At 40.5% G+C, this 14,374-nt stretch overlaps 7 protein-coding genes across 7 annotated transcripts; 3 read left to right on the top strand and 4 right to left on the bottom strand.

Moving 5' to 3' along the window:
- Window positions 1–539: 539 nt before the first annotated feature.
- SJAG_04042 (FAD binding protein) lies at window positions 540–3,405 on the top strand. Its single transcript, XM_002175127.2, has one exon. The coding sequence runs from the start codon at window positions 803–805 to the stop codon at window positions 2,393–2,395; it is 1,593 nt and encodes a 530-aa protein (XP_002175163.1). The 5' UTR covers window positions 540–802; the 3' UTR covers window positions 2,396–3,405.
- Window positions 1,569–3,503, bottom strand: SJAG_04041 (acyltransferase; the record flags this gene model as incomplete). Its single annotated transcript, XM_002175126.2, has 4 exons — window positions 1,569–2,797; window positions 2,845–3,121; window positions 3,168–3,435; window positions 3,479–3,503. The coding sequence occupies 4 exons, from the start codon at window positions 3,501–3,503 to the stop codon at window positions 2,447–2,449; spliced, it is 921 nt and encodes a 306-aa protein (XP_002175162.1). The 3' UTR covers window positions 1,569–2,446.
- A 69-nt stretch (window positions 3,504–3,572) lies between these two features.
- SJAG_04040 (Sim4 and Mal2 associated protein 2) lies at window positions 3,573–6,575 on the top strand. Its single transcript, XM_002175125.2, has one exon. The coding sequence runs from the start codon at window positions 3,747–3,749 to the stop codon at window positions 4,782–4,784; it is 1,038 nt and encodes a 345-aa protein (XP_002175161.1). The 5' UTR covers window positions 3,573–3,746; the 3' UTR covers window positions 4,785–6,575.
- Window positions 4,904–6,501, bottom strand: SJAG_04039 (Sir2 family histone deacetylase Hst4; the record flags this gene model as incomplete). The annotated part of the gene is made up of 3 exons (XM_002175124.2): window positions 6,156–6,501; window positions 5,831–5,958; window positions 4,904–5,767 (listed from the first exon to the last, which is right to left on the bottom strand). Exons 1-3 carry the CDS (start codon window positions 6,370–6,372, stop codon window positions 4,904–4,906), a joined length of 1,209 nt encoding a protein of 402 aa, XP_002175160.2. The 5' UTR covers window positions 6,373–6,501.
- Window positions 6,576–6,692: 117 nt separating the features above from the next.
- Window positions 6,693–11,498, top strand: SJAG_04038 (chromodomain helicase hrp1). The gene has a single exon (XM_002175123.2). The coding sequence runs from the start codon at window positions 6,859–6,861 to the stop codon at window positions 11,131–11,133; it is 4,275 nt and encodes a 1,424-aa protein (XP_002175159.2). The 5' UTR covers window positions 6,693–6,858; the 3' UTR covers window positions 11,134–11,498.
- On the bottom strand, window positions 11,182–11,924 carry SJAG_06309 (autophagy associated ubiquitin-like modifier Atg12). Its single transcript, XM_011050709.1, has 3 exons — window positions 11,604–11,924; window positions 11,423–11,559; window positions 11,182–11,365 (listed from the first exon to the last, which is right to left on the bottom strand). The coding sequence occupies exons 1-3, from the start codon at window positions 11,746–11,748 to the stop codon at window positions 11,243–11,245; spliced, it is 405 nt and encodes a 134-aa protein (XP_011049011.1). The 5' UTR covers window positions 11,749–11,924; the 3' UTR covers window positions 11,182–11,242.
- On the bottom strand, window positions 11,898–14,338 carry SJAG_04036 (transcription factor Pap1/Caf3). The gene has a single exon (XM_002175122.2). It carries the CDS (start codon window positions 13,799–13,801, stop codon window positions 12,140–12,142), a length of 1,662 nt encoding a protein of 553 aa, XP_002175158.1. The 5' UTR covers window positions 13,802–14,338; the 3' UTR covers window positions 11,898–12,139.
- Window positions 14,339–14,374: the final 36 nt, after the last annotated feature.

The following is a 14,374-nucleotide window of genomic DNA, read 5'->3' on the forward strand; positions in this document are numbered from 1 at the left end:
GAAAATCATCGTCCAATAAAATTCCCAGCCGAGTATTTGCGACACTAATTATCGGCTTGTTTCAGTGATGCGCAATTAAACATAAACAAGGGTTCTTTCATTCTTATACAATATATAACCAATTTTGTTATTCACCAATTCGGTATTGGATGGGAAGTGGGTTCTGGCGGTTCTCCGTTAGAACTGATGGGAGCTTGAACTTAAACCCTACGACTTAAAGTGAACACAAGCACGGGTATTTTTATCCACTTATTTAAACTGTATTGTTGTAGAATTGAAAGGTTCGTTGAGAGCGTAATAAATTTGGTTACTAAGTAATGCTTTTTCAAGATAAACGTTCACATATTCGTATGTATGGATATATGCAGTTTTAACTTTAATTACTTTAATTTTTTGTTTTACGACTTTGTGTAAATATCAAATTGACGATATGTAATGAATAATAATATGTGCTATATTGATCTTAAAGCGTGTTTGCTTTTGTACAAAAATAATATGTTTACAGAATTCCTATTATTCGACACTTCCATATCCAATGACGCCAACGTGAGGTAGAATATTCCACCAATATTTCAAACGCTGTGCAGTATAATATCATAAATTTAACCTCTTAAATTCCTAGAAAAAACAAAGGGTGCTCACCTATTTTACTGAATGGCTATTATAATTGCCGACAATCTTGTAAACAAAACAATTCGATTGCTGCACAACGAAAAACGCTTTCAGGTTCAAAATTGAAAATTCTTATAAAACTATTGCTCTGGTGTTGAACTACTATTACCAATAAAATAAACGTTGTTCAATGCTACACAATACTAAGTATCTGTTCTCTTGTATTTCTACCACTTTTCGGCTGCATAAGCACATTTCTTCCCTGTATTTACCGAATGATTTTCTAAGATCATTTCATTCAGGATTCCGTTCTTGTAAGAACGCCAACTTTTTGTTCAATTCCCTTCTTCGAGAACTTAATATTGATGTATCTTACTTAAAAGAACATCCCAACACACCCGACTTTTCTTCTCCTCCGCAAAAGCGGGTTACCTTAATAAATGCAGACAATGAACTTTCCAATGAAAAGTATGTAGGAACAGGAAACGAGAATCGGCCGCCAAAGTTTATTGAACCGCATCCGCCTTACCCAGTACATTGTGCCCCCGTTTTGGATGCTAAATTACTAAACAAGCCAAGCGCTCTAAAGAAAACTTACAACATAACAATAGATGTATCTCATTATCCGCTTCCTCAAGGAACAGAATGGCTCGTTGGCGGGACCATCGGCGTTATGGCACCTAATTCCGATATCTCTGTAACACGGCTTTTAACTGCACTGAACATTACCATGCAAGATGCTATTAAACCCTGCATTCTAATTACTAGCAGCGGCCGTTGGCCGTCTATGTGGGGAGAAAACAAACCTCGAGAAATTCGCACGAACATATACGAATTGTTACGATGGACTACTGATTTTCTATCGCAACCACCTTCTAAAGACTTGCTACAATTACTAGGGTTCTCTTCAAAGGACCCATTAGAACGCTTACTCATATCCCAACTCATGAAACGACCGAGCAACCTGTGTTACCCGAACACAAGTTCATACAACATTACCGTCCTTCAACTTTTAGAAATGTTTCCTCATTCCACGCCCTCAATTGACTATTTGTTGAGCGTATTACCGCAACTTATGCCAAGGTGGTATTCTATGTCTAATGATCCCAAGTTAACACCTGGCTCACTTGAGTTTGCCGTAACAGTACAAGAGTTTAAAGATCTTAACAACATATCCTATAAAGGAATTGGTTCCGGATTTCTGGAACGATTAGCCCAGATGGTAATGTCCGCAAAGCACAATGGTAAAGCAACATCAGAAAATGTGGTACTGTTACCAATGTATAGAGGCCTACAGCGCAACCAGTTTGCCTTAAATTTCAAGGATAAAGGTCCTATGATTCTTATTGGAGTAGGTGTTGGTATAGCACCGTTTCGAGGTTTTGTACAAAGACGATTGTCTAACCCATCAAACATGGGGAACATCTGGATATTTCAAGGATGTCGAGATCACACCAAGGATGAGCTATTTAGTGAAGATTTAAGAAACATCTCAATGAACAACCAGAAAGTCATAAAAATCTTGGCCGAGTCCAGAGTCGGCCGGAAAGAACATGTTCAAGATGCTCTGAAAAGAAATCCGGGAATCGTCTGGGACGTTATTAACGATAAGAATGGGCACATTTACCTTTGTGGTTCTGGTCATGGTCTTGTCAAAGATATTGAACAAGTACTGCTAGAAGTCACAATGAAGTATCTAAAATGCACCTTACAAGAAGCACAACAGGTAATGAAAGAATGGCAAACAACACCTCCTTTCAAATTTATCGAGGAGGTTTGGTAAAGGAATGCACAATGATATCGTAACTGTCATCCATTCATTACAGCGATTCAATTACGCGCTTTTTCCTCTTTTTGTGTGAAACCAATATTGTAAAAACTCTTCACGATCAGATAAACCAAGTTGAACTTGACGTACTCTTCCCAATTTTGCCAACTGCTCACTTACTTCTTTTGTGACATCCAGCGTGTTTCGAGGGATGATTGGTTCCGCGGAAAATCGAAGGCGAGTTTCAAATACAAAGTAAGAGAAAAAAGTTTTTGCAAACGCAACGATAGAGGGGACACCGAGTGTAAGATCACCCTGCATGTATTTAATGTACAGCAAAAAAATGCGGTCTTGTGGACCCGCAGAAGTCAAGCAGTTTGTAAACTTGCAAATTGCTCTACCATTGGAACAAAATCCCTATCATAAACGTTAATGAGATACACATTTAAAGCATCAAAGCATACCTCTGGAAACACGACCAACAACCGCTTCTTCTGATGAGCGTAATTAGCCGCTTTACTAAGTGTGATTGCACCTTTCACGGGCGTCTTTCTTTTTTCGGAATTAAAACACTGTTTGAACTCAGTCCACGTCGAACTGGTTGTAACATATTGGGAATCTGCATAGGAAGCCACAAATACAGGATTATACCGAAGGGCCAAAATTAACACATCGATGGGACTTGTATGATTGACAGCAATAATGTCACCAGGCTGTAAACTATCTCCCTGAACAAACGAACTAAAGATACCGTTAGAAACTCTTGCCCATAGTTACCATTGCGTACCCAATTTTAGTAAAACGAGTGTTAAGAAAGCCCAGCAAGAAGAGAATCAATTGCAAGAGGCTGTTATGAACGAAACTCACAAGCTTTGGACATGCTTTTCCGAATAAGAAATTTAAAATTGTTGTTAAAACAAAATAAACGAAAAAAACAAAGGCAACCAAGGATCCCCGAATTACGGATAAAGATATTCTTAGAGGTATCAGAATAGCGAGTGAAATGTTTTCGTATTGTCTAATAGGATAAAACGGTGCGATGCCAGTGCTGGGATCTACAAAAGAGGTTAGAACACATGTGGACACAATTGTACACACCTCTCCATCGCGTAAATTTCTCCATTGTAAAAATGCAATAAACTGGTTTCTTCTTGTACGGAGGAAAGACACCTTTCTATGGATTAGATCGACAACCGCAGATCATGAAAGTTACCACCAACGCAATGTTGCAGATCATTGCTACACCAAAATTGCACCGGATGAAGATCCTGTCGACGCTTTATTAACTGGGTGTGTCGAATATTGTTTCACAAAATTTGCTTTTACAGGAATGTGAATCGTTCATTCTTAGTTAGTTAATAAGGAAATGTCTCAAAGAAGATTCAGTTCTATTTCGGAAGAGATTTCTGATAGCGAGAATGAGAATACTCAATCCGGGCCTCAACGAGCAAATGAAACGGTAAAGGCACATTCTTCACTTTCATCTCAAAATACCACCTCCTCTACTAAGGATACTACAATTAGTTTGCTTCAAAGGCGTGACAACTTGAAGCAAATAATAGCAGATCTTGAGAATCAGATTGAAAGAAAAAGAAAGGAACGGCGTCAGGAAAGCAAAAATATTGAGGACTTCATACAGGAACTGCTTCGTATTGACACTGCACCTGCTCAAGCACAAACAAAAACACTTCAAGTTCCAGAAACGAGTTTTAACGGATTTTCTCAAATACCTAGTGGAGAACAAACTTCATTACTGGATGAGCATACTACATTGGCTGACTTTCATCCCGGAATTATTCATCCAGTCAATGTCTCTTTTCACAATATTGTGTTTACAAAGCATAATACTGAAGTAGTGGATGAGGAAAATACGAAACATCTCTTATATGGTACTTCTCGCGATTTAACTTGTATGACATTTCAAGTTGAATTAAATGTCCACACTGCTTCTTGGTCAATAACGAATCTTCACACAACTGTTCCGGTCTTTGCACAACCCGAGTTGAATGAAATCCTTACACGGTCAGGCAAATTGTCTGACTTGGTATGTGCTCTTCGAGCAATCTCTCTATTCTCTCTAATTCATCGACAACGCTGCTTGACATGGATCAACTTGTTAAGAAAACAGATGTCACAATCGCATCAAGTACAGGCACGACTGCAAACATTTTCAATATCAAATCTTCATTACACGGTGGATATTCATTGGATCATCAAATTTGACGAGTTTGGGTTTGCAAAGTCTAAATTTAACGTACATTCAAGGAGAACGAATGCTATAAGAAAAATAGAACAAAAGAAAGAGCTAAACGTATTTCACCGACTAAATATGATGCTTCAGAAAGCGATGAAGTTATACGGACCCGAGCGCGGAATAGCCATCATCATAGGATCCCTTTTTTAAATATATCAACGCTGTGTACTTCTATCAGGACCCTGTGCTCAGATTAATAGTTTCCAACATTAAAGTAGACATATGGGAGGGAATTAAAAATAGCGGTCAGTGGAAAGGGGACATGGAATCTAAACTTCTTCGAGTTTCACTTTTGGTCTTGGGGGAACAGATGAAGCTTTCGACGATCGGAAAACTTCCTTCAACATTATATCCCCCTCAACCTTTGCTCGTTTTTTGTAAACACGCGGCCTCTGGTTTTCAGGCTTCTTCGCACCATGCGTTTTCAGCTTTATGTTCAGTGCAGTCGGACCAACATATGCAGTGGCCTCTTTCACCGCTGTTTGGCAATCGCCAGTGACGATAACGTCACATAAATGATCGAACTCTTTGTTAGGGGGATCATGATTCATCCAAACAACACTTCCCTTTTGTCTCCTGACAGACATACTCATCTGCTTAATGATTCGCTTTACTCCGGGAATTTTACACGAAGTACCGGCGATGATAAGACAGTCGGGTTTTGATTTTAAATCTTGAGTGCATACAGAGCCAATTGCTTCCGAATCGGGATGAGATTCGTTGTATAGCACTATGCGAGGCCGTAAACAACCCTCTGCCGTAGATCGCTTTCCAGCAATCCTTCGAACTTCGTTGCCTATTCTGCACTCTGGACAGGCTGTTAAGCCGTCCTTCCCAAAAAAGCTTGGATCAAACTTTTGAATGTAACCACACTTCGTACAAGACACCATTTCAAGCGTTCCATGAAGTGCGATAGTAAGCGGCCAAGGCGGGGAAGATGGAAGGGGGATACTTGTTTCCAGCCCCTCTAACCGAGTTTCCAGATAATCAATGTTTTGAGTATACAACCGCAAAAGACGCGATTCCTTAGCCAGTTTCGCCAAGAAGTAGTGAAAGTCTGTTGGATTGGCATTTTTTGAAAGTTCATACAGCTGCTTAATCATTTCATGGAAGATATTAACCGTTTCAATGTTCTTCCCAAAAGATGTTAGCCTTAATCCAATAATGATACACGACCAACTGGTCTTTGAACTTACCCTGTAAACGGAATTATCAAACATTTCCTTTCCGGAGAACGAGATCCCGTATTCTGAGCGCAGTGTTTTGAAAAGTCCAGTGGATGAACGAAAGTCGGGAATTCCTGCTTGACATGAAATACCAGCCCCTGTAAAGATGTGAGAAACAGAAAAACACATAATTGTTCAACGCAATTCGAAGTTGAGAAAAATCCAAGTTGTCTAATACTTTTACCAATTATACAAAAACAACAGTCCAATTTCACCCAAACAAAGTAATAAGCTCGTTGTCCAGACAAATTGGACCTTTCTCCTCTTCGTTTCACTTCACAATGGATTTACATACCAGTGATTACGACAATTCGTTTTGACTTTTGTAAGACGCTTGCCAATGGCTGTATATCATACCCTGGGAGGCCCAAATCAATAAGAAAGCGAGTTTGTTTTGGCACATTTTTAGTCGATTGTTTGGCATTTCCGACAGCCTTTCTTTTTCGGGAAACCGTAGCTTTCGGACCCCCCTTTACAGGATTTAATAAAGAGGAAATGGTCGGATTGCTCATTGTTCGTGCCGACCCAGGTAATGGTAAAGAGAACGTTGTAAAATTGTCCGCCGCGGAGTACAGCCAGGGCTCTTATTCAGCGCCCACGTGTTTCAAAGACGACAATATGTTGTAGGTTTTTGTTGTGTGGGGTGATAACTCTATTTATTTACTCCTTAGATAACATTGGATAATCGTATTTAAATTAAGGCAATATACTGAACTAAAATGTATCGTTAAATAATTTTAGCGAAATGCGGTAAGTTGCGTTAAACCAGTATAATGATATTTAATGAATCAATAAACCGTTTAATGCACTTTTAAGAAGTGCTTTGAGAAACCTTGGTTCTCGCAAATCATTTCAATGATTTACAACATGCGGTTTGTTTTTTTCAACGTCCGCAGCATCTATATTAAACTGAAAAAAATAATAACAGGTTTTCTCGTTCTTGATTGTTTAGCATTGTCACAGGAACGATAGAATCAAATTGTCTGAAACACGACAGCATGGATTCCCACCTGGTCAGCACAAACGGTGGGTTAGGAACGATTAACAACGAAACGCCATCGTCTTTGGCCGATACCGCTGTTGATCAAACTATGATTGTTTCAGAAACTTCATTACTTCCAGATTTTCAAAAAACGGATGTCGCACAAGCTCAAAGTACCACTGGGACAACACCTGTTGCCCCTGTAAATTCAGGCATAACAGCATCTATGGACAGTTTAAATCCCACACCTGCAGCATATGCTACTGGAACGAACACTCCCGATTCAGTTGCGACTCCAAGCGAACTCACGCCTTCAGTCGACTCAAGTGTTTCCAACGACCTGGGGTGGAGACGTTCTACACGGACAAAACGAACTTCGTATCGTGATTCAGCCTATATGGACAGCGGCGACGACTTGGAGCCACCAGTGCCAAGGCGCAAAAAGCAAAAACCGTCTCGGAAGAGTACTCCGCAAGACAGTGATGATGATTCTTACGAGCGTACGCACAAACCATACATGCGAAACACGCCTCCTGTCACTGAAATTCGTGTGTCCTCTCGCTCTACTAAGGGGCGGCTCGCTAGTTATAATGAGCAAGAGTTATATGGCGACTTGAGCGGCGACGAGTTTGAGGAAGACGGAGTCGATGAAAACGCAGTTGAAGAAGAGCCAGAACCTATGATTGACTTGGTTCTTGATCATCGAAGACGAGAGGATGCTGAAGGAGATGATCCCAAAAATGATTACCAGTTCTTTATTAAATGGAGCGGTGTTTCGCATTTACATAACACATGGATGAACTATCCAGATGCGGTGTCTTACCGTGGTTACAAAAAAGTGGACAATTACATCAAAATTAATATTGTTCAAGATCGTCTAATTCGTGCTGACCCGACCACTACCGCTGAAGACATCGAGTCTCTTGACATTGAGCGTGAGAGAAAACGCATGCTTTTTGAAGAGTACAAATGTGTGGAACGGGTTATCGCTGCTGAGGTTGGGCCAGAAGATCAAACTGAGTATTTTGTTAAATGGAATCAACTTCCTTATGATGCGTGTACTTGGGAAGACGCGGCTACGATTGCTCAACTTGCTCCCGAAAAAGTGCGTTCTTTCTTGAGGCGCGAGACAAGTCCATATCTACCTTTCAAAGGTGTGTATTACAATACCCGTCCTGCATATCGCAAACTCGACAAGCAGCCTTCTTACATAAAAGGTGGCGAGCTTAGAGATTTCCAGTTAACTGGCCTTAACTGGATGGCTTATCTATGGCATCGAAATGAAAATGGCATTTTAGCTGACGAAATGGGTCTTGGTAAAACCGTACAGACAGTTTGTTTCCTTTCGTATCTGATTCACCAACTTAAGCAACATGGTCCTTTTCTCATTGTTGTGCCTTTATCAACAGTTCCGGCTTGGCAAGAAACTCTTGCTCGGTGGGCTCCCGATATTAATAGTATTTGCTATACGGGTAACTCGGAGGCCCGTACTACTATTCGCGACTATGAATTCTATGTCTCTACTAATGCTCGAAAGTTAAAGTTTAACATCCTGTTAACAACTTATGAGTATATCCTAAAAGATCGCCAAGAGCTCAACAATATTCGTTGGCAATATTTGGCTGTCGATGAAGCACATCGTTTGAAAAACAGTGAGTCTTCTTTGTATGAAGCTCTTTCGCAGTTCAGGACTGCTAATCGTTTACTAATTACGGGTACTCCTTTGCAGAACAATCTGAAAGAACTTGCGTCTTTGGTAAACTTTCTTATGCCCGGCCGTTTCTACATCCGTGACGAATTGAATTTCGAACAGCCAAATGAAGAACAAGAGCGCAACATCCGCGATCTTCAGCAACGGTTACATCCTTTCATTCTCCGACGTCTGAAGCGTGATGTTGAAAAGTCTTTACCTTCTAAAACGGAACGCATTCTTCGTGTGGAACTTTCTGATTTACAAACACAACTCTACAAAAACATTTTAACCAGAAACTATCGTGCCCTTTCTGGAGCTGCTGCTGGAAACGCGCATGTGTCACTTCTAAACATTGTGGTAGAGCTCAAAAAGGCGTCTAATCATCCTTATTTGTTTCCTGGCGTTCAGGAAAAGTGGATGATTGGCAGAAAAAATACCAGAGAAGACAAACTACGTGGAATTGTGATGAACAGCGGAAAAATGGTTTTGCTTGATAAGCTACTGCAGCGACTCAAGCAAGACGGGCACCGTGTTCTTATTTTCACTCAAATGGTCAAGGTCCTTAACATTCTTGCAGAGTACATGAACTTACGTGGTTATAACTTTCAAAGACTTGACGGAACAATTCCCGCTCCAGTGCGTCGGCTGGCAATCGATCACTTTAATTCTCCTGATAGTCCTGATTTTGTCTTTTTATTAAGTACCCGTGCCGGTGGTTTGGGTATCAACTTGAGTACTGCAGACACTGTCATTATTTTCGATTCCGATTGGAATCCTCAGGCGGACCTTCAAGCAATGGCTCGGGCTCACAGAATTGGTCAAAAGAACCACGTGAGTGTTTATCGGTTTCTTTCTAAAGACACTGTTGAAGAGGACATTTTGGAAAGAGCGCGTCGTAAAATGATTTTGGAATATGCTATTATTTCTTTGGGTGTTACTGAGAAATCCAAGAACTCAAAAAGCGACAAAATTACTTCTCAGGAATTAAATGCTATCTTGAAATTTGGTGCTTCTAATATGTTCAAAGCTAATGATAATCAACAAAAACTGGAGAATATGAATTTGGACGACATCTTGAAGCATGCTGAAGATCACGACTCATCTAATGATGTCGGTGGTACTAACTTGGGTGGAGAAGAGTTCCTTAAACAGTTCGAGGTTACAGATTACAAGGCTGATGACTTGTCCTGGACTGACATTATTCCTGAAGAAGAGCGCTCTAAAATTGAAGAAGAAGAAAAACGGATTGCCGCTGAGCGTGCAGCTGAAGAAGAGCGTGAAAGAAAGCGTCAAGAAGAAGAAGAGGAACTTAAACCTCGACGCACTACTAAATCAATTACTAAACGGCAACAACGTCGTGAAGCAATGATTAATGAAAAGGAAATTCGTCAACTTTACCGGGCAATGATCAAGTTCGGTCTTGTTGATGAACGTTACGAGGATGTCGTCAACGAAGCCGAAATTGCTCATGCGGATCCTAAAAAGGTAAAGAAAGTTGCAGCTGAAATGGTAGAAGCTTGTGAAAAGGCAGTCGAACGCTACGAACTTGATGAGGGAAGAACTAAGCAACCACGAAAAGCCATTCTCATTGAGTTTAAGGGCGTAAAAAATATTAATGCCGAAACTATAACTCAACGTGTTAAAGACTTAACTTGCCTTCATCGTGCTCTCAAAGGATTGGATCCTGTAAAACAAAGAATTGGCTACCCCATCCGAAGTGTGCATAGCTGGTCTTGCAACTGGGGTATAAAAGAGGACTCGATGCTGTTAGTTGGTATCGACCGACATGGGTTTGGTGCTTGGCACACTATTCGTGATGACCCGGAACTAGAGCTTGGAGACAAAATGTTTCTTGACGAAAATAGACTGAACCGAGATTTTAGGAATGTTCCCACTGCAGTACATCTTGTTCGGCGAGGAGAATATCTGTTAAGTGTTATTCGCGAACACCCTGAAGCTTTTCGTGTAAAAACAGAGGGTGTTACTCCAAAACGTAAATATACAAGGCGTAAGAATATTACTACTCGTCGTTCATCTCGTCAATCAACTCTTGAAGATTCAATACCCCCTCGTTATAACTACAGAATGACTCGTGAGCGTCGACGTATGCAAGATGAAACTGTCGATGACGACGAAACCTCTGCGGACGATGAGACAACACTCGAAGACCAAGGAGAGGCGGTTGAGAAGTTGCTGAATAACGAAGACGCGTCACTTCCCGATAAATTGGCACCCGGTGAAGAGAATCAAAAAGAGAAGAAGCCACATACCAGACGTGGTAGAAAACCTCGTAAGCAACGTCAAAGTGCAACATCTGCCATAGATGCCTTGACTGCTGCTGCCGCTTTGGATTCGGCGTTAATTGAGAATTCACAAAAAAATGCTACTGCAGCTGGATCATCTGAGGAGGGTCAATCGGAAGGGAACCTTATTCCCGTAAAAACAGAGGTACAGAATGAAGCTGAACCCGTAGTTTCTGAGGAAAAGCCTGTTGAAGCACCGCCTTCGGCAGACAGTTCTATAACTGCTGACGCTTCCACCGCAACCGAATCTCAGTCCACTGTAGACGTTGCAAAGGATAATGATGTGCAGGCTTAATGTGCTTGCTAACATTTATTCCTTCGTTTCGGACTGCTGCTTTCATCCGCTTAAGGAGGATAATGGCAATATATCGTTCAAATTATATGATAGATGATTTATTATTACCTTAACCGAATGCTACATTTGTACAATATTGAATAAGAAGACAATCGTTTGTCTTGAAACTAGAAAACAAATTTCCTATTCTTTCGTCGGGGGCCGGTGAAAAACACGAATTGATAAACAAGTACTGATTTGTTAATGAAATGCAATAACATCAACTGATATATGTATCTAGTTTACGTACAAGTGAGGCATCTTTACGCATAGATAGTTGTTTCTTTATGAACTTAATAATTACTTCAAATTTCTGGTTTCCACTAATTGTAAAAACTGCTGTCTTAAGTGTGGGTGTTCTGCCAATCGGCATAAATCGTAATGTCACTGTAGTTCGTCAATAGACAGTACTGAAGATATCTTGGAATTACCTTTTTCATTTCCTCGGCTTTTATAAGAGTCTAGTATGCTGGCTGTGTCTTCAGGTAAACGTTTCAAAAGGATGCTGGCTGTTGCTGATGTTTTAAGATCTTCATTCGTTTCCTCAGATATGTTATTTTTTTCTTGTGTACTCATGAAGTAAGACGATGTTTTAGATGAATGCTAGGTGAAAGGCTTGGTTTATAGACACTATGTATAACTCCGTTACATAAATTTTTGGCCACTGGAAACAGTTCTCGGCGAGTTTTGGTGCTTACAGATCACTCTCTGAGTTCATTGCCAGTTTATTGCTAAACGTGAACAACTGTAACTCTTTATTGTTGAACATTGAAATAGACTGAATATAATAAACAATAAACATTAAAACAGAGATTACATAAGAGTATATACCTAAACATGTCAACGTTTCGTTGACTATTCTTTATATTTTGCGGCACACATAAGGGAGTTATAGAGTCATAGCTGTGTGTTTAATCATGGATTCAAGATAGAAGGTATATGAAAGCGTTAAAGCAAAAAGGTATTCTCAACCAATAACACTATTAATCGTTTCAGATAGTTCTTTTTCATCCACTAAAACACCAGTGTGCGAACACTTGGCCTTTTCCTTTAATTTGACACACAAATCATCGATATCAATTTGTTCGAACTTCGGATGTTCGACAATCTTTGACCAAACAGTTGCGCAATTAAGGTAATTGTAACCTTTAGGAGGAATAATCTCTTCTTCCTCCGGTGGAGGTTGAGTTGTCTCAAGATCGGAACTTGATACAAAAGTTTCTGGTTGATGGTCAGTTGATTTCTCGGGTACGGTTGATGCAAAAGGAGGATTGGTTTGAGCGGGACTTGGCAGGATAGGTCCGGACAAGTTATCTGCTTGTTCAAGCGCGGTGAAGTTAAAGCTTGCGGAATCATCCTTTGCCTGAGTTATAAGAGTCGAGGAGAAAGCGCTGTCTGTAAGAGATGATGCATTTTGAAGTATTTCTGGAGTAAGTAGATAGGCAGACTCCTCCGAAGCTTTCGTCGTATCATTGAAAAGGTCGGGGAATACCTCATTGAAAATTGCATCGTTTGTTGCAAAGTCATTGTCCAGAGAGTCAATGGGTTCACGCCATGCCTCAAATACACTAGGATCGGTTTCCGCATGAGAAGCGTCTTTCTCCTGAAGTGGAAAATAAGAAGAGACACTTGGGAAAGCAATGCTATTTTCAAGTCTAGAAGTAGCGTAGTCACCGGAGGACGAAGAACCAGAACCAGTGCTTGGCGTAACAGATGTAGCTTTGTTGCTGCTCACACTGGGAGGCGGAATCTTCGACGAGTAGCCTGAATAGGCAGCAGGACTTTGCCTTTCTCGTTTAGGAAGCGTGCACACGGTGCCACAAGCTGTACTGAGCTCCTTACAAAACACATTTTCATCAAGACCTTCCTTCTCCTTGGACGCAAGCGACTCCGGAGAAGCACTCGAGCCCGCACCGGCTTGAGGCGTTTCTAATAGATTACTGGCAGAAGAATGTGCAGCAGCTGTTGTGTCACTATGTAAAGAAGAAACAGCTGTCATTTCTCGGGTTCCATTAGACTCTGAATTAAAACCGGGTTTCGTGTGAACAGGGTCTGCAACTGTTTCTGTAAATGGATTCAGTCCCAAGTAACTTAATTGGGGAAAACTTGTGTCATGCTCAAAAATCAACGGTCCAGTCACCTGATTGTGTTTACTGTGAGTGACCCACTCATCGAGACTTGGCATTATGTCCAATTCATTTGATTGTCGAAACCCTTGATGCTGTTTGTTACCTTTAAGGCGTTTTACTTCATTTTCCAACTCGTGTATCTTTGACTCTAACATTTGATTTTTCGTAGCAGTTGCTCGTTGTAACTCTTCCAGCTCAACAACCTGTTTTTCCAGAGTACGTAAATGTTCCTCCTTTCTTCGCCGGAAAGCGCGTTGAGCTTCGCGATTCTGGGCCTTTCTTCTCGAAGCTGAATCCATCCGATCTTGGTCAGGTTTCTTGGACGATGTGGTCTCAGTTCCGTTATTTGACATTTGCTTAGTTATTGTTGTTCTCAGATCTGAACTGGCACCTAAATTCCGGTTCATATGGTAATCGACAGGTGCCGGAAGTCCTCCTTCTCTCGAAAGTGGGTCTTTTGAAACAGCAACGGCTGTATCTGAACGTTTTCCAGTATCCATAAGTTAAATAAAGGTATAATAGTCAATCGAGTTAACGATTCAATGGTTTAATATTGCAGAAGTTAAAAAAGCACTACCTGTAATTCCAAACGTTGGAATATCCGAAAACTGCCACGAACAAGTACCACACTCTTTATTCTATCTTCGTACTTCAAAAAAATCCCGTAAGTGCTTTCCTCTATAACTGAGTAATATGCTCTCGGATAAAATGCTGTCTCAATTAAAAATTGTGAGAATGATCAATGGCAGTAGCTAGTCGAAAAACCAACAAACAAAAATACGTGAGAATTTAAACGGAGATAAGCTTATGATAAGCCTTTGTAAATTAAAATTTCGTTTGTATTGAACTGTAAAATAGTTAGAAAATTTTAATCCACAAATGAATTCTAGAATCCTTTGGGGGGCGAAATATGCGGTAGAAACTTTGTGGTGGTAAATTTCATCATAAGGCTCGTAAACCCATTTTAAGTATGTTTTACGATACCTTAAAGTGCAGGCAACCGCTAGGCGGTGAAAAATTGTCATAGCAGCTTGCAGAGAATATGTAAAAGTAGTACTCATTAATTCAAGTGC

This window comes from Schizosaccharomyces japonicus (genome assembly GCF_000149845.2).
Source record: "Schizosaccharomyces japonicus yFS275 unplaced genomic scaffold supercont5.2, whole genome shotgun sequence".
Taxonomy (NCBI): Eukaryota; Fungi; Ascomycota; class Schizosaccharomycetes; order Schizosaccharomycetales; family Schizosaccharomycetaceae; genus Schizosaccharomyces; species Schizosaccharomyces japonicus.

Excerpts from the sequence above, each read along its gene's own strand:
- SJAG_04040 (XM_002175125.2), top strand. The coding sequence starts at position 3,747 with ATGTCTCAAAGAAGATTCAGTTCTATTTCGGAAGAGATTTCTGATAGC.
- SJAG_04036 (XM_002175122.2), bottom strand. The coding sequence starts at position 13,801 with ATGGATACTGGAAAACGTTCAGATACAGCCGTTGCTGTTTCAAAAGAC.
- SJAG_04038 (XM_002175123.2), top strand. The coding sequence starts at position 6,859 with ATGGATTCCCACCTGGTCAGCACAAACGGTGGGTTAGGAACGATTAAC.
- SJAG_04042 (XM_002175127.2), top strand. The coding sequence starts at position 803 with ATGCTACACAATACTAAGTATCTGTTCTCTTGTATTTCTACCACTTTT.
- SJAG_06309 (XM_011050709.1), bottom strand. The coding sequence starts at position 11,748 with ATGAGTACACAAGAAAAAAATAACATATCTGAGGAAACGAATGAAGAT. Across the intron at positions 11,560-11,603 it reads AAGCCGAGGAAATGAAAAAG|TGACATTACGATTTATGCCG; the intron begins GTAATTCCAAGA and ends GACGAACTACAG. Across the intron at positions 11,366-11,422 it reads TGCGTAAAGATGCCTCACTT|TACTTGTTTATCAATTCGTG; the intron begins GTACGTAAACTA and ends TTAACAAATCAG.